General features: G+C 40.6%; 1 protein-coding gene across 2 annotated transcripts in view; it reads left to right on the top strand.

The window, feature by feature from the left end:
- Positions 1-458: 458 nt before the first annotated feature.
- The window catches only part of GTF2B (general transcription factor IIB), a 34,944-nt gene continuing 17,070 nt past the window's right edge, over positions 459-18,332 (top strand). Inside the window, exons 1-2 of one of the 2 annotated variants that reach the window (XM_072648986.1) lie at positions 459-1,623; positions 5,573-5,679. In XM_072648986.1, coding sequence (XP_072505087.1) covers positions 1,607-1,623; positions 5,573-5,679 — 124 coding nt within the window. In that variant the 5' untranslated portion in view covers positions 459-1,606. Of the gene's footprint in view, positions 1,624-4,679; positions 4,859-5,572; positions 5,680-18,332 lie in introns of those variants that run through there. The other variant, XM_072648987.1, reaches the window with a different exon arrangement.

Below are 18,332 nucleotides of genomic sequence, written 5' to 3'. Positions count from 1 at the left end.
TGCCCTTGGGAGTCAAGACAAGGGGCCAGTCAGTCTTCACTAGGCTGAGAAACTGCTTATGTCGCTGGGACCCTGTAGATAAGAAGACCATTCCATTTTCATAGCCTAGAAAAGAATGGGGCTTTTGCTCCTCCCCTTCAAGAGCGGTTTTCTCCTTTTCCCAATTTTCCTGCACCTTTCCCCCTCCCTTGCCATACCCCTTTAAGTGGAGATATCTGGTATCTCCTCCTTCCTTTGTCCTGCTGTTATAAATATGCAAACTTCTGGAAGGTATCCTTCTTTCCTTTGTACCAGGGCACAAACTTTCTTCTTATGGCTTCTAAGGTGCTCACAGACTGCAGAAGCAGGTAAGAGAATCTCGCTGTCTTCTATTTAAGCTAGATATTAAAGAGTTATGTAAAAATATGATAAACTGCCACTTGTCTCCCTAATTTTTGTTTTGGAAAATCGTGTTTTTTTTCATAAAATTATGCTTTTACAGGAAATCTTTACCAACTCCTCTTAATTCTGGGGTCTTCCATATATATGCATATATATATATTTATGTATATATATATATTCTTAAATAATTATTTTTTTATCTTGCACAGTTTGCTTTTTAGATAACTATTGATACGCTGTTTTCCCATTAGTTTGTAAGATCTTTGAAGGCAGGGACTGTCTTTTGCCACTTTTTCTGACCTCAGTGTTTAGCGCAGTGCCTACCGCATACTTGGTGCTTATTAAATGTTTAATGATAATATAATAATACACATCACAATATTATATTTATTGTTCAGTCAATGTCGATGAGGTTTTCTTGGCGAAGACATTGGGGTGGTTTGCCATTTCCTTTTCCAGTGTGTCCTTTCATACACATGAGGCAAAGACGGGTTAAGTGACTTGCCCAGGGTCACGCAGCTAGGAAGTACATGAGGCTGGATTTGAACTCGGATCTTCCTGACTCCAGGCTTGGCCCTCTACCTATCCACTGCACCACCTAACTACAGACAGACACACAGAATTAATGTTATTTATAAATATATAATTATATAGGGTTGAGTGATTGATGCTCACATGGAATGGGTTTGTTTTTATTTTATTAATAAACTTGTAAATATTTTAAAATTTTATCAGTTTAAATTTCTACTGACGGATATAAGCCACATAAACAAAGGTTTGGGGAGGTCCTCGATGATAAAGGCTCCTGAGCACAAAAGCTGCACTTACCGCGTCAATTTCAGGCATGACGGTGCGGGGCAGCCCCGGAGGACGTAACCCGGCTCTACGCACTTCAGCGAAAGCTTTTCTCGTCCGGTCGTTTCCGGCTTTCATTCAGGACGAGCCTCACTCAAGTCGAGTCAGCTGACTCCCAGGGGAGGCTGAGTTAATTACACCCGAGGGGCGCCGGCGGAAGAAAAGGCGAAGCCCGTGAGCAGTGGAGCTTCTTGGCTCCTCTCCCGTTCCGTAGTCCGCGCGTCTTACTACGGCTGCGCGCTGTCTGCCTATAAAAGCGGCGCCGCCTGCGGCTTCCCGGAGTTGTCCTTGCGCTTCTCTCTGTTCCGCTGTGCTGTTTTTCGTTCCGCCTGGGGGTCTCATCGAAACCTCCACCGCGGCCGCCGTCAAGATGGCGTCCACTAGCCGGTCAGTAAGTCCTGCTCCGACTCGCCGGGAGCGAATCCTCGGTGGGGCGGCTTCCGCGGGGCTCCGCGGCGGCGTCGCGGGGGAGGCGAGGCCGAGGAGGCGGGGCCGGGCCCGGGCGCGTCCGGGGGGACGCGGGGGGTTCTCTTCGCCCGCCCTGGGGCTTTCCTCGGACGCTTCCTCTTTTTCTCTCCTGGCCTTGGTCGCGGCTTCTCCGCCGGCCGCCCCCTCCTCGGGTCTCAGGCTCAGCCTAGGCCGACGGCGCGCCGTCTCCGAAAGCAAACCTTCCTACCCCAAATCCCTTCGGGCCTTCTGGGGGAGTCCCTCGGTGGGGTCGGGGGGAGCGCGGCCCTCGCTCCGATGTCGCGTCGACCCTCCTCCGGACGGGCTGCCCTTTGCCCCGGGCGGGTTCAGTCCCCAGCCCAGCCTCTGGTCTTCGGGCCCAAACTGAGTCCTGCGGCTGTTGCCTTTCCCACGGGGAGACCCTGCCCCGGGGCCGCCTGGTTCCCCCCCTCGTCGTGCCCCGCCGCCCATCCTCCGAGCCCGGCGGGCGCCTGCCGTCTTCTCCCGAGCACTCGTAGGCCACTGGGGACTCCCGCCGGCTGCGGGCCGGCCCGGCACCCTTGTTTACAGCCTCCAGTTGGGTCACCCTCGCAGTGGGTGTGGCCGTCAGGTGAGGGTGTGGGGGGCCGCGGGATGGAGACGTCAGGTGTTGCGAGGGCCCTCGGACGGAAGGGAGAAAGAAAGCGCTTCTTTACCATAGATGCTTAGGTACGTTTCGTCATCTTCTGTAACATTTAGGGCAGAATTTAATTGAAAATACATTGGAATACACTAGGGACTGCCCTGCCAATCAAAGGACGTACTATGGTGTTAAGTCACTGTTTACTCTTTGTGGATTAAGGACATCCGTTTCCCCTGAATTAGCACCTTCACCCAAGAAAGGAAGGAAGATGGGGGGAAACCAGGATCTGTTCTTGTTACTTCTTGGAGCTGTTCAGTTTTTGTAAGAGCTGTGTTCTCCAAAAAGCAGAAGAGTTATGTTTTGCGTTCAGCTTTGGTGCGGCAGAAGCCTGTGCTGGGCACTGGGGAAGAGTTTCTTTGAGACCTAGGCCCTGCCTTCCTTGGGTTGGATGCAGCCTGGAACCCAAAACAAGGTTCGGAATCAGCTCTGACTTCTCCTTTTGCCGGAGAATCGTCTGTTTCAGAGTCTCTTTTTCCCTTTCCCTTCTCCCTTCCCCATTATCCTTTTATGGTGGTATAATTGTTATTTTTTATGCTTTTATGTTCATTTTAGGTATTTATAGGTCAGGAAAGCATTTTCATGTTTTACTGGTGGAGAGGGAAGAGAAGGGAGTACAAAGCTTAATAGTATGACTGAAGGAAATTTAAGTTTTGCAGAAATAATCAGAATCATCTTTTTATGTTACATTGATGCAAAATTGGGATGTAATATAGTGACCCACGAGTCAGGAGATCTGAGGTCACTAATCCTCACCAGACCTCAGTTTCCTCATCTGTAAGTGAAGGTGTCTGACGAAATGATTTCTAGTGTTCCTTACAGTTGAAAAGTCTGTAAAACTTTGAAAATTGAACCGTTTCTCTGTTAAGCTTCAACCTGAGTTGGTATGTCCATTCTTTGGGAATATAAATTCTGAAACCGGCCCTATGATAATCAAAATACTTGATGCTGTGGCCTGTGAAAGTCTTTAGTTACCTCAAGTAACATGCTTTCGGTAACCAGAACGTTCGCCCTAAGAATTGGATTATGGAAGTTTTTTATTCAGTGTGATACTGACTGTTGAGAAAATATTTTTTATATTTGTCCTAAAGTGGTTTTATGAATGGAATAGAAGTGGTGAGGCAATTATTATTTGGATCTTAAGGGAATGGGGAAGGCAGCTTTTAAAACATGATGAGTGCTTGAACCTTTCTGATTAAACTGATTCGTATTCTGTCTTTAAGAAATCTTAAGACTAAAAGGTTCAACTTTAACCATGAACTAGTATGCACACAAATATTTGATTACACATGAGCAGCACTACTAGCGTCACAGGTGCCAAAATTAACCGACTTCAGCTTTACTTATCTTTTTCTTTTTCTTTCTTTCTTTTTTGGCAACAAGAGAATCGACCATTTGGCAGAAGGTGAAACCAGATTACTTGGAAAACCCACATACTGGATAATTAACCCCTGAATTAATTCAGTTCAGTTGCCTAAATATAACTTTTACACAAGATGCAGTTTCTTTTTGTAGTTATGGTTGTTAATCTTCACAATCTTCAGGAACTCCTGTTGAAGTAGAGCAGTATTTGTTCTCTAGACCATTGGTCTCCAAACTTTTTTGATCACTCCTATTAGCAAAAAGTTTTGAACATGTACCCTCAATATTTGTATTTTTATGTGTGTATTATTGTTTTAGTATGCTTTGTACATTATAAATCACAGAAAATACAAATTATGATGGAATAAATAGTATTTTACATTTTAATGATATAAAACTCTGTTTCTATTACTAATCAGTATTTTTTAACGAAAGCAATGTAAATTTCTCTATGTGTCCTAACAATGAAGTTAATGTTTCAGCAGGAGTAATTTTTTCCATTGATGTTTACTAGGTACATGCAAAAATCTAATAAAAGGTCCGATTTCAGCTCAATAGAATGTTATTTATGTGTATTCTTTATTTGTGCTTTTTGTTTAATGCATGGTATCACATCATGACTTCCTCTTTGTTCATGTTCATGTATTTGAGTTGGATTTTTATGAGTGTGAGGAGCAGGAAAAAAGCCTGTTTGGCTTAACAGTAGAATGTAGGGAAGGGTGGAAAGATAAGTTGGTGCAGGGTTGTGAAGGACCTTAATTGAAAGGGAGACTGGCTTGTATTTGATCTTGCAGTGAACAAGCTACTAGAGGAAGGAAAGAAGGAATTAAGCAGTTATAAAGCACCTGTGATGTACTAGGAACTGTGCTGAGGGCTTTGTAAATATTATCTCATTTGATTCTCACAACAGATCTGTGAGGTGTAGATGCTGTTATTATCCCCTTTTACAGATAAGACTCCAGACCCAGCTCTATATCCATTACATCATCTGACTGTTGAGTTTGGTGTGGGGAGGGAAGCCCCCCTTGCAGTGTTGATAATGGTCAGACCTGCATTTCGGGAAAATCACCGTAGCCAGTGTGTGGAAGATGAATTAGAGTGGAGATAATAGACTTGAGGACGGAAGTCCAATCAGTAAGCCTTTGCCCAACTGGTAATCTGGAGTGGGGAGGACTAAGTATGCTGGGGGAAGGTGGCCGCAAGGATGGAATGAATTGGAGGAGTGGTGGGGGGATGATGTATTAAGGGTAGGTGTGTGATTATCTATCAGGGAGGATGGGACTGTGACACCACCACCATATGACCATACTATTAGTTCATGATATGCCGCTCAGGGTCTGTTCTGACTTCCTATGTCCCCTACTTGGAAGACCAGTGGTCCAGACCAGGGGTTTCAAATAGAAATAAGGGTCACTGAACCATACATAAGCATCCTTGCTGACTGCATATCTATAGTATGGTCTTATGTTTTACTGTATTTTTATATTTCCCGATTACATTTTAATCTGGTTGGGTGCACTGTACCTTTGAGACTTCTGGTCTAACTTTTAAAAATAAATAATCTTCCTTTTTGATGTGATTTTTTAAAAGTATTCTAAGAATTTAAGATTATTGTTCTAAATCTTCAGTGTCAACAGACCAAGATGGCTCTAGTAGAAAATAAGCTTTGGATTCTACTTTTAAGTACAAAAGAATGTAGAGAAATGTGGTTTTGTTAGTAATAAGTTAGAAGGTAAATTTAAGTTACAGAAGCTTTCCATTTAAATAAATACGTTATCCTTTCTTGCAAAACAAGTGTGATTGATTGGCTGAAGATAAACATAAAACTTTTTTTTTTTTTTAATTTAGATTGGATGTACTTCCAAGAGTTACGTGTCCAAACCATCCAGATGCTATTTTGGTGGAAGACTACAGAGCTGGGGACATGATCTGTCCTGAATGTGGCCTGGTTGTTGGTGAGTGTTTCCTGAGGTTCTCATTAAGAGAGTTCTTAAAAATAGTTATTCCTGTGATGTATGGTAGAGGTATCAAAGAGGAGCCCAGATCAGATTAAAATGCAATTGGGAAATGTTTAACAAACTAAATAAAAATATGGTGCAATGTGATGTGCATTGGTGCTTTTCTAAATCAGAGCAGCCAGTGAGATACCTTTCTATCTGAGCTTGACACCACTGAGATAAATGAGAAAAAGAATGAACATTATTTTCATGTCAGCATTTCATTTTGTCCAGTAAGGATACCTGAAGCAGTATGGTGCAAATGTATTGTCTCTTATCAGTCATATGGAGAACAATGTAACTGATTCAGCCCTGGAATTCACACCAAAAGCTCGAAGTGAAGAGATTTGTAACCAATTACAGGTTCTGTAGAGTTTCCTAGAATTGAGACTCAAGTGATTTAAAAAAAAAACAAAACTTGTTAGGGATGTGAAATGGAGTGACTTTGGAGCTCCATCTTGTCTGACACCATGAAGAGTCTTTGTGGGGTAAGATCAGTGCTGTGCAGAGGAGCTTGATGTATTATGAATTTGCTTTGTTGTACTTCATAATGACTCTGTGTTCTGACATTAGCTGCTTTTTATGGCAACCACACGCTCCCTGGTGTATGCAGAGATCAAGCCGTAAGCTGGACAATCAAATTCTAAAGTTCTGGCCTGTTTTTCTTGCATTTTCCCTTTTATATCAACTCAAAAAGAAAGGTAGTTTTGCTATTTTCAGTTCTGACCTTTGCTCCGGTTAAAAGGATTAAAATAAAAAACCTCATCATTTGATTCAACCATCCATGTTATTGTCCCATGTTCATTTCTTTCCCCCTTCTCATTTCGGCTATTGAGAAAGCCTTCTCCACTCACTACCACCACTGCTTCTCTCACGCATTTCAAAACCCTCTGCAGTCTGACTTCTTGTCTCTGTCCTCATCCTTCCTGAGGTCTCTGTAACTTTTCGGGCTGTCAGGCACTCACTTCTTGATACCATCTTCTCTTTAGGTTTTGGTAACACTGGTCTTTTCTGGTTCCCTTGTCAGGTATACTCCTCAGTGATTCTTCATTAGCCATATTGTTTTTCCTGACCTGGGTGTTCCCCAAGACTGTCCTGGACCCTCTTCTCTTTTCTTTGTATGCTGTCTTACTTGGTGAAGTGCCAGGGGCTCAGTTTTCATCTCTGTGCTGTTGATTCCCAGGTCTATAAATCCAACCCTTCTCTCTCTCCTCACATCTTGGGTTTCTTCAACATCTCAAATGCCGTACATCCAAAACAAAACTCATTATCTCTTGTCCGTGAATTCTCCCCTGCTTCCATCTTTGTCAAGCGCACTCAGTCGCCCAAGCTCCCTGTCGTCCTCTGCTCCTTTATATTCACGTTATATATCTAATGTTAAATCTTTTTGCCTTTTGTCTTCACAACTTCTTGTACACGTGCACATAAAACATCTCCATAGTACACCTCCATCACTTCTTGCCTGGACTATTGCAATTAATAGTTTTCCAGTTGTCCTCTTCTCTCTTTACTCTTAAAACTCCAGTGGCTCCCTTTCACCTCCAAGATCAAATATAAAATCCTCTGGCTCTTAAAACCCTTCATAACATGTTCTCTTCCTACCTTGTGAGTCTCAAGAAGGCTGAAGACTCTCCATCACCCCGCTCAGTGCATTTTCACTGGTTTTTCCCCATGCCTAGAATTGCCCTCCCTGCTCACCTCCACTTCCTGGCTTTCCTGGCTGCAAGACTTAAGTCCCTTCTGCAGAAGACCTTTCTCATCCTTTCCTTCTCCTTCCACCTCAAGTCAGTTCCCTCTAAGATTACCTTCTGTTTACACTATATATACATTACATGTGTCCATTTTCACATATACATGTGTGTATATATGCGCGTGTGTGTGTACAGTGTGTACAGAGTGTTGTGCTAAGTGTTGGAGATACAAAGAAAGGCAAATCAAGGCCCAGCCTTCTAGGAGCTGACATGTTGGGGGAGATAATAATGCAAATAACCGTAGATATATAAGATACACAGAACTCTGTATATACATATCTCTTACAAGATGTATACCTATCTATTAAGTACATATTATCTTCCCCATCAGAATGTTGACTCCTCCTGGGGCTGGGGCTGTGTTTTCCTTTCTTTGGATGCACGGCACTTAGGAAGACAGTGCCTGACACATAGTAAGTGCTTAATCAGTACTTGGTGACTGACTTTTACAACCTGCTATCCACCTATACTTCTTTGAATACATATTTTTAAGATCTAACACTTACAAAATACAATAAGGGCTCTCTCATTGTTCCTCTTGAGGGTTTGATTTTTGCCAACCTATAGTTGTCTTTCTAGAATGTTCCTTATGACGAGAGTATAAAATGTAACTTTAATTTTAAAATATTGCAGAGTTATCCAGTGATGTTGAATTAGGTTGCTGTCACTTGCACAGCAAAATTCCTTTTCTTTAGCCAGACAAGGATAAAAAACCTGTGGATATTTTTGATGAATAGTATCTTGCTAGGGAAATTCTAAGAATCCTTGGAGAGACTCTTAAGAGTCAGAGTCTAAAATTTAGATTCTTTTCCTGGAGTCTAAGTAAGACAGATTTTGTTTTTAGGTAAATTTCTCTTAGGTGTTTCTTTTAAGAAGCCACAAAACAAACCTTGGGTAGTGTCTTTGACAGTAATGAAGGGTCTCACTAACACCCACTTGTCAAATTTAGCCTTTTGTTACTTGGTTCCTGCCATGTGCTGTCTGTAACTAGCTCCATCCATCCATCCATCCATCCGCCCATCCATCCACCCACCCATCCACCTGTAAGGAAGAACTCTGACTGGGCCAATACTCTGTAATCCACTGAGGAGATAACATTTACAGTTCTTTTACATTTGAGTTGTTAATTCTGTTTATTCTGATGTCTGGATTCAGTCTCTCTGAACATCACGTATCTTCCCTGAACAACTTGAAGAAAAATTACTCAGACCATGGGCTGATACTGCTTACCATTTTTTAAAATCGCTTACAAGCTTAGAATATTCTGGTTTTAAACTGTGAATGTGAGTGCTAAATCAGTTCAGAGAATGTGGTTTGGACATTTTGGGGGTATTCAAACACTTTGAAATTAGTGCAGATTGTTTCTGCAGGAGTTCAGTAGTGTGCTTGTTTATATAAATAAACATGCCCGAAATCATCAATTCAGATTGTTTGTTACTAATATTCAGTTTTTGTTAAAGTCATTCTCTGAAATTCAAGGTTAAGTTCAGAACCTGAAGTTTGATTGCAATATTGTCTCCAGCTCTCCTATGTTTCAGTCCTGAAATTATGTGCTATCTCTCTTCTAGAGCCATGGAATACTGGCAACTCTTTGGACATACTTGAAGTGTGAGGGTGAATCAGGCTCTCTAGACCTGCCTTTGTTCCTTGAGTAAATTTGTCAGCAAATAAGCCAGTATGAATCACTCAGAGTCGGCTCACCCAGCCCTTCGTGTGGGATTTGCAGAATTCTAGCCTAAGTCTATGTCAGTACTAAATAGTATGAAAGCCCTCACAGAGTATGTAGAAATCTGATGTTGGGTGCTATGCCATTCCCCTGCGGGTAAAAGTAAAAGACTAGTTCTAGTCCAAACTGTGAGCTAATACACCTGTTCCTTCTTTGCCCTGCACCCTACAAATGGAGAACTGTGAGCAAGTCACTGAATCTCTCCCTCATGGGACATTGTGAGGCCCAAATGAGATCATAATTGCAAATCTTAAAGTGATCAATATGTACTCACCATTGTTATTATTTCCTTTGTATTCCAATAGAGAATTTATCTCTTATCTTGGTACTTGTTAGTTTGGTGGAAAACTTCTAGGCTTAAAGAGACTTAGGGTTCCCATCAGCACAGGAAAAAATATACCCTGCCAGACCAACTAAGGTAGTTTGTATGTTTTGTAATAAGGACCCTATTTTCTCCCCTTCTTCCATTTGTCTTGAATAACCTCTAGTGTAATAACAATACTCAGTTAACTAAATTTTCATAATTGGTCAGGATGAACTATTGATATAAATCCACCTACTGCTTGTTATTCCTTCCACACCATCGGGGGCTGAGGGCACAGCATCCCTGCAATCTGGAAAATCTACGAAAATTTATTGACCCTCCCTTTGTACCAAAGAGGAATTCATCTGGTTTTGCGGGTTTCCTTCTCTCTTTTTTTGATATTATATAATATTGTACATGTATTTTATGCATTTCTGAGTTTCTGAACTTTCTGTGTCTCCTGGCCTTTTGCATATCATCTGTGGTTTCTGCAAAACACCCCCAAAGATCTCATTTAATTTCTTTGGCTGACCCATGATCTATCAAAACTGGGATAGGGAAAGTCATGAACTATTAAATATTATTATTATTAAATATTCAAGACCATAATGTTGCTAACTTAAACCAAGAGGTTGAGAACTTACACGTACAGCTTTTTTATGACTCAGTTTTCTGCCCACCTTGCAAATTCTCCATTCTTTTTACCACCGTTTCATTCCAGATGTCCCAAATTCAGTAGACTGCTTGTGTTAAGCTTACTGTTTTGTATCAGAATTTTTCAACTTAAATTAACATGATTTATGATATGAGAGGATCTTATTTCAGAGATCAGTTGAGGTGGTAGTATGAGATGAACTGCTGTTTACAATCTATGTATTTTCTACATACAGCACAATTAGAATGACAGCCGCCTGATGGCAGGTATCAGGTATTTTTGTTGACTTTCTTTGTATGTCTAGCACTGACCATAGTGCCTGACACACAGGAAATGCTTAACAAAGGCTTGCTGAGGAGTGGAAGCTGACAACGAAGAAGGGCTTGTCCCGCCAATATCAAGTTATTAGCTGCAGGTAATTGGGGGGTGTGGGGTGCAGGCATATTGCCTGTTTCTGTGTATTGAGTTTTGGCCTCTTTCATTTCTCATTTTCTTTGAATATTCTTACATAATTTGAATTACTCCTTTTTAGCACGTGAATTGCTTCTTCTTGTTTGCCAGATTCTCTTTTGTTTAAACTTTGACTTGACTTCATTTGGGAGTTGTAAGATTTAGAATTCCTCTGTATCAGGTTCTTTTGGAGTTGGTACATGTGCATTCATTCTCCCCAGTACTTCTGAGCAACTGAACAATTTCTTACATGGGATAGTTAGACTTTCTTCATATTTTTCTAATAGACCAGTAAAAACTATCTTAACTTGAACTATCTTCCTGAGCTCTGCCTTGTAGTTCTTTTGCTTTGGTTTATAAAGAACTAAAATAATTTTCTAGCTTTGGCATTTTGACGGTTTAAAATTTTGTTCTACTTTTCTTTCATAGTGGCATTTTTTTTCATCCTTTGTATCATTGTGCTTTATTGAGATTTTTTTCTGTCATCAATTCTTATTTATCTTCCTGAATTCTTCAGCTGACTTATTTTCAGTTTTATATGCAGCACATCTTTTGATTTTATTTAATTTTAGAGGGCCTTACCCTTGCCCTCTTGCAATATTGTAGCTTCCTAACTGGTCTGCTCAGTTTAATCTCCTTCTCTTTTCTTATGGTGGCATTTGGGATGAAGTAGACTATTTTCCTGAAGTATAGGAACACCTATTTGTGGTTTTTCATATTTAAATAATTTTCTTGGTTTCTGGATTTTTTTGGTGTCTGTGACCATTCAGTTCAGTTCAACATATATTCATTGTATTTGTTGCTATGTGCTCTATACTGGGGGATGTAATGATAGATATGATACAGTCCATATCCTAGAGATGTTTGGAAAATCTAATAAGAAATAACTGATATTATAAAGAATGTTTTTGGTTGAGAACATTGTTATTTAATTTTTGTCTGTGTGTCTCCAGAGCTAAGCATGGTGCCCTAAATGTAGCATCTGCTTAATGTTTGTTGAACTGAAATAGAAAGGAGAGGTCCATCTCTGTACAGAAATACTTACAGAAACTCTTTTAATGGTGACAAAGAATTGAAAACAGAGAATCAATTGGGGAGTGACTGGACAGGTTATGGTATATGAATGGGGAGGTGTGGGTATTGTGCTGTAAGAATGGTGAGTGCTTCAGAAAAACCCCAGGAGAACCTGTGTGAACTGATGCAGTGAAGTGAGCAGAACCAGGAAAACAATTTGTACAATAACAACAGTCTTGTAAAGATAATCAAATTTGAAAGACTTAACTGATCAACTCAGCGATCAACCACAGTTCCAAAAAATACATGATGAAACATGCTTCCCTACCCCCAGATAGAGAGCTGACTGACTCAGTGCAGACTGAGAAATGTTTTCTTCTTTGGGGGGGAGGGGAGCAGGGTGTAACATGATTGATGCAGAGTTTTATTATATTTTGCTATACAGATTTGTAACAGATTTTGGTTTTATTACCTTCTCAGTGGGTGGTGGAGGGGAGCGAGTTCTAAATTTAAAATACAATGAAATTGAATTTTAAATTGCATTAAAAGTGTGTGTCTGTGTGTGTCTGTGAGATTTCCTGGATATTTTCTCCTCTCCCACATTTAGGGTCCTCTAGTTTTTGTAACAAAGGGTGTCCCTCAAAGCTTTGTCCTAGATCTTCTCTTTTTGCATTACATTGGTGGATTTTGTGATCACATAACTCCCATGAGTCCAGTTTACCCTATGCAGACAATTCTAAGATCTCATTATCCAGCCCTGGTCTCTCTTTTGCACTACATTCTGTATCACCAACTTGTCTTTTAGATATCTTTCCCTCCCCTCCTCCCATTACCTTGCATCTACTCTGTAAATATATGCTATAAACTCACTTATTAGCATGATGAAGATTTCCCCTTTGTGGATTCTCCCTGAGCGCGATGATTGTGTTTTTGCCTTTCTTTGCATTCTTAGCCCTTGACTGACTTGACTTGATACAGTAGAAAACAGAGGTTGGAAGGGGCTGAGGAGCATAAAGGAAGGAATGAGCAAAGGCATGGACATAAGTGAGGACAGATGAAGAGTTCTAAGCAAGGCAGAAGAGACAATTCAGTAAATGGTTGAATGTGGGGGAGGAAGGATAAAGGAGAAGAAAGTCAAGGGTAGCCTTGAATTTTCTTGAGGAGTTCAAATAAAGTTACCTAGAATTTATAATCTTTTGTGTGTGTCCTGGTCCCACTTTGGTATTCTGGTGAAGCCAATGGACCCATCTTAGAATATTTTTAAATACACAAAAATAAAAGATATAGAATAACAAAGGAAACCATTTATATTGAAATAAAGACATAATTTTTCCCCATCCAAATTTACAGAACCTCCTGAAATCTATCCATGGACCCTGGGTTAAAACCCAAGCCAATAAAGAAAGTATAAGTGCCAAGCAAACTACGGTTCCCCTGGTGTGAGCCCCATAAGATCCATTTACTTTAAGATGATACATGAATTTAAATCTCTGCCCCTCAAAAACCTAGAAATTAGACGCAAACCTACCAGGAATGAAAAGTCTTGGATTTAGTTAGAAGATAATAAGATCCTTGAGATAAGGTCTCTCTCCCTTATGTTTCTTACCCGTAATGCCTGGCATGTGACAGGTACTTAATAGATTAATATCCTGGGAGTGTGAAATCTCAGTTACTTCTTCTCTCCTCCCTGAAAGGGAAGGAAGGAAAGAGCATAACTTTTACCAGGAGGTGTGAATTGTTTGCCCAAAGTGGCTGGCTATTTAATAATATCCCAGGTTTCTGTCCAAGCAGTCTTAATGTACTTTCCATCAAACCAAGTAGTATAAATAGTCCATGTTTTAATATTCTTTAACATGTCCCCAGACCTTACAGTCTTCATCCTGGGGGCAAAGAAATGGGATGAGTGGGGAGGTGGTGGGGTGGAAAGAGCTCATTTTAGGTGCAGGACCTGCAGGCAAATTTTACTTTTGCTGTATATCTGTGTGTCCATTGGCAAGTCACTTAACCTTTGTAACCTTAGCCTTCGTTTCTTTATTTGTAAAATGAAGGATTTGGACTAGAGAGTCTCTACGGTCTCTCCAAACTCTCTAAGTCTGATATTTTTTTTCCAGTAGTAGAATGATGGTGCTGCCAACAGAAGCAAAGAGCTGCTTTTGTGGCTGGATTCAGTTTTGCCTGTGTTTAAGGTGTTAAATGGACATGGAGGAAAGGATACCCAGTTAAAATTCTTAGTCTTTAAATATTTCATGATTCCTCAGAAACATTGAAAATTCTCACCTCAGTCCACAAAGCTCCTTTCCCCTTTCCTGACCCCAGTCTTTCTTTACATCATAACTTTATTTCTCTCTTTAGGTATCCCACACGCCAGTCTTAGTACTTGCTTGCCTCTGGTCAGGCCTCCTGAGTTTGCTGCCTTCCTTATTTTGTTTCCCCAGCCCAAAATGCTTCACGTGAAGTCTTCTTTATGTTTAAAGACCATGCTCAAACATTGCATCCTTGCTCTCCTGACTTCTCCCTTGCAGAACAAGATTTCTTCTTCTGGACTATCATGATACTTTGTACTTATCATTTCTTGCATGCCATTGGTTTTATCTTTTCTTGTCGTTTTTGGTGAATTTGTTGAAAGTACCTTAGGGGTAGAAGCTTTTGTTCATATTTGTATATACCTTGGTGCCCTGCAACACAGTATAATAGTTGCCCAACAGGTGGTGGGTGTTGTTTGTCCTTCGTTCTCAAAGAGAACCGTGACATCAGGGAGGTGATGCCATGACATGCCAGTGAATTGAACTTAAGTGACGGAGGTCTGTGCAAAGTCACCAGTCTCACTAGGTGGGCTTTCTTCTTAAGGACAATAGCATGAACAAAAATTGGACTTCACAAGAATCGTGCTTATGGGGAACAGAGGAAAGTGATCTTGGAAGTTAATGTTTGGAATTCCACTTGGTGTGGAAAGAAAGTCGCTCATGAAACCAATATGGAGACCCTTAAATCTGGGCAGAAGGGATCGTTGTATACTAGCCATCATCATAGATTTTGGAGTTGGCTAAAATTGTGCGGTATCATGGCACAAAGCAACTACACTTATCCCTGAGCTGGAGTTCAGTTGAGAGCTCTGCCGTTTGCCATGCACCTTTGGACACCATCCCTTAACATCCATGAACTATGTTCCTTAGCTGTCAAGTGACAATTTGGGGTTAGGTGACTTCTGAGTTTCTTTCTTGTTCTGTGATCCTGACTAGAGGGGAAGAGGCTACAAAGAGGAAGATGAGCCAGGAGACTAATCATTGGATCAAACTAAATCCAGTTGTAGTTGTCTCATGAATTTATATATTAAAGCTATTTGGATGCAGGTCTTGTCTGTACTAGATTTTAAGGTCCTGGAGGATATTTTGTCTTAGGTCTTTTTTCTGAGTCACACCTAGCACCATGACGTGTGTTGGAGTTTTAGTGGATGAACATCTAGTGAGATGAATGGCTTAGGTGAATCCAATTTGATGACATTTGTAAAGTGCTGTGCAAACCTCATAGCCATGGTATGTCCGCTACTGACAGTGATTGCTGAACTTGGGGGAAAGGCCAGAATTATTCAGGGACTGATTGGATAGAGAGGATGAAGGTAAAGGAAGATGATTGTGAAAGCTGAGGCAGAGGGACATGAGTTGACATCCAGTCCAGCTCCCTGCTCCATGTTGCAATCTCTGCTTGAATCCCTCCATTCCTGACATATCCAGGAAACATGGGCCATTGCTGGGCACTTCTCACTGTTAGGAGGCTCTTCTTATTAAATAGAAATCTGCCTCCCTGAAATTGTGTCTCCCCTTTTGGTGCTACTTCTACAGAACCATGACAGCCTTGAATGCTTTTAAGGAATAGTACTGCACCATCGCTGTCCCCGTTTATGAGATGGAACTTGTTGATTCAAGAATCTTGTCTTCCCTCCTTCCTCATTATTCTCTGTTGTGGATTATGTTTGTTCCTTAAATTGTAGGTGGCAGAAAAACAAAGTGCAGCTATCACAGGGACCCATAGAGAACAAGGCCAGGTTAGATTCAAGGGACAGTTTTGGAAGGTCCCTCATGAGAAGACTAGGGGAGCAGATGAACAGAATCTTCCTGTCCCCCACAATCACTGATCTTCACCTTGTACCAAAACTGTTTTGCATTAACTTCCTGGTTGGTCTACGTGTCTCCAACTTTCCCTCCTCCCCAGTCTACATCCCTACAGATGCCTGACCCTGTCAGTGCCTGCAGTTCTTTGGCTCCCTTTAGTCTTCGGGATAAAATATAAAGTCATCTGTTTGACATTTAAATCCTTACCCAGAGATGAGGAACCTGTGGCCTTCTAAAGCCTTAAGTGTGGCCTTTTGACTGAATTCAAATTTTACAGAACAAATCCTTTTATTAAAAGGATATATTAAAAGTGTAAGACTTAACACAGTCTGGCTATGGAGTCAGGAAGACCTGAGTTCCAATCCAGCTTTAGACGCTTCCAAGTGGTGTGACCCTTGGTGAGTCACTTCACCTCTATCTGCTTCAGTTTCCTCCCTTGGAAGGGGATAATAAATAGTACCTCCCTCCGAGGATTGTTGTGAGGATCAAATGAGATCATATTTGTAGAATGCTTCTTGGTGCAGTGCCTGGCACATTGTAGGCACTTCACTGATGAAAATTTAAGAGTTAAGGATTAGAAAAATTCATTCCCTTTTGGCCCATAGAGGGAAAAAGTCTATGTGCCTCCTTAATGTTTTGATTGGTTGTTGTCCTGCGTTTTTGAAGAGGACCAAAATGACATCACCATGATAAAGTGAAGTTTCAGTGTGTCTGACTGTCTGATCAGGCCATTACGAGCTTGGAATGCTCTGCCACAAATTGGGCACAGATAGTCTGTATGAATTTTTGGGGTGTACACTTCAAGTTTGTGCATCCTATGTTTACTTTGTGCTGTCTCAATTCTGCTTTGCTCAAAGAGCAAAGCACCCCTTCTGATGTGGGCACGCCATGCTTGAGCAGTGCTGTGCCAGTTGCACAGTCAGATGCAGAGTTCTTGAGAGAGACCTTAACAGTGTCCTTAAATACACAGTGAATGACAGCATGCATGCAGTTAGATGCTTAATAAATGGGAAGCCAATTTCCTAAGGCGCAGCATAATACCTGGTATGTAGTAAATGCTTAATAAAGGCTTTTTCCTTTCCTCCTGCTTCATTTCAGTGTAGTACAACAATACTATAATACCAGAGACCTAAGTTCAGAGCACTGTTAGGCACATGAGGAGATTCTAATATTCTCTTCAGTGAAGATTTAGAATATCATTTCTTAAGTGCATTTAGTTAAAACCGCTCTCAGACTTGCCAAAGCAGACACAGATTTAAACCACTTAAAGCTGAAGTAAAGGATTCTGCATAATTTTCTTTTGCAACTCTAAATAAACAGTGTATAAATTCCTTATTGTCAAGGAAGTTTTTCATTTCTGACCTAAATTTCTTCTGTTCTAGATTAAACCTTTTCTCTTATTCTGACCTCAGGTATTTTCTTAGTCTGTAAAAATAGCTCTTGAAGTACATCATGGAGTTTTCCCTTGCTTTCTCTAAATGCTCCTAAAGAAAATGATCTGGTCCTTTATCCTTTTCTCATGGTTATATCCTCTGAGCCTTGATCATATTTGTGGCTTTCCTTGTTCGCTTTTATTTGTACTCAAAATCTGGCATTAATACTTCTTTTAAAAACTAGTCAGAATCCAGTGTACAGTATCTGGCCAGCTTGAGGTTTTTTTATTTTTTAAGAATTGGACATTTTGAGGCTTTTTTAACTGCATAATTTGGAGATTTTAAACTAAAATTGACTGACTTAGTTTGGGGGGAAGGGTGTGTGTGTGTGTGTGTGTGTGTGTGTGTTAATTTTTAAAGAGCTTATTTATGAAGCAAGACTTTGCATTTATAATCAGTTGACTACATACTCGTTAGAATTGGTACTTGGTTTTTGTTTAAAATGTGGTACGTGTTACAAATTGGTCACTAGATGGCAGCACATTCATACTTTTAACTGGCATATTTTGCAATTTGTGTCCATAAAGTTTATAAACTTCTGATCAGATGACTTCTGAAATTGTAGCATGTTTGTTTCCACTATTCAGTATGTAAGTGCTTGGCTTCTCTTTCATTATTTATTCTTCTTTTCCTGTATTTGCCTTGCCTCCCCATAGAGATTATATAAGCTGCCTGAGAGCAGGCATACTCTTATATTTTATTCCCTAAAGCAAATTAACTTTATAGTATCCTACATATAGGGAAAAATGCAATCATTTGTTGATTTAGATGTTCAGTCAATGTTGGAAATGAAAAAGCAACATTTCTTTCTATTGGCTAATACTTTTTACTTGCTCTTTTATTACCACTGTTAGTAGTAACTTACATGTAACAGTGCTTTCATATGAAGAGAGTTGACACTTAGAGAACTTGGAGGTTTATAAAATAGTTTTTCTCACAACATCTCATTTCTCTCCATTTTACAAATGAGGAAATTCCAGCTCAGAGGTTTTGACTTGCCCAAGGTCACTGCTAGGAAAAGCAGAGCAAGCCTTTATGTCAGGTTTCCTTATCTCGGATTCAGTGCTTTTTCCTTTATCCTGTTCATGCTGCTTGTCCCCAGTGAAGGCAAGATCACAGATCTGAAAGTCCATTCACACACCTCTCACTTACTTAGTGCTTCCTGATGG

The sequence above is a fragment of the Notamacropus eugenii genome, chromosome 2 (assembly GCF_028372415.1).
Source record: "Notamacropus eugenii isolate mMacEug1 chromosome 2, mMacEug1.pri_v2, whole genome shotgun sequence".
NCBI lineage: Eukaryota > Metazoa > Chordata > Mammalia > Diprotodontia > Macropodidae > Notamacropus > Notamacropus eugenii.
Note: the sequence above shows the minus strand (reverse complement) of the source record. Positions and strands in the feature narration are given on the sequence as shown.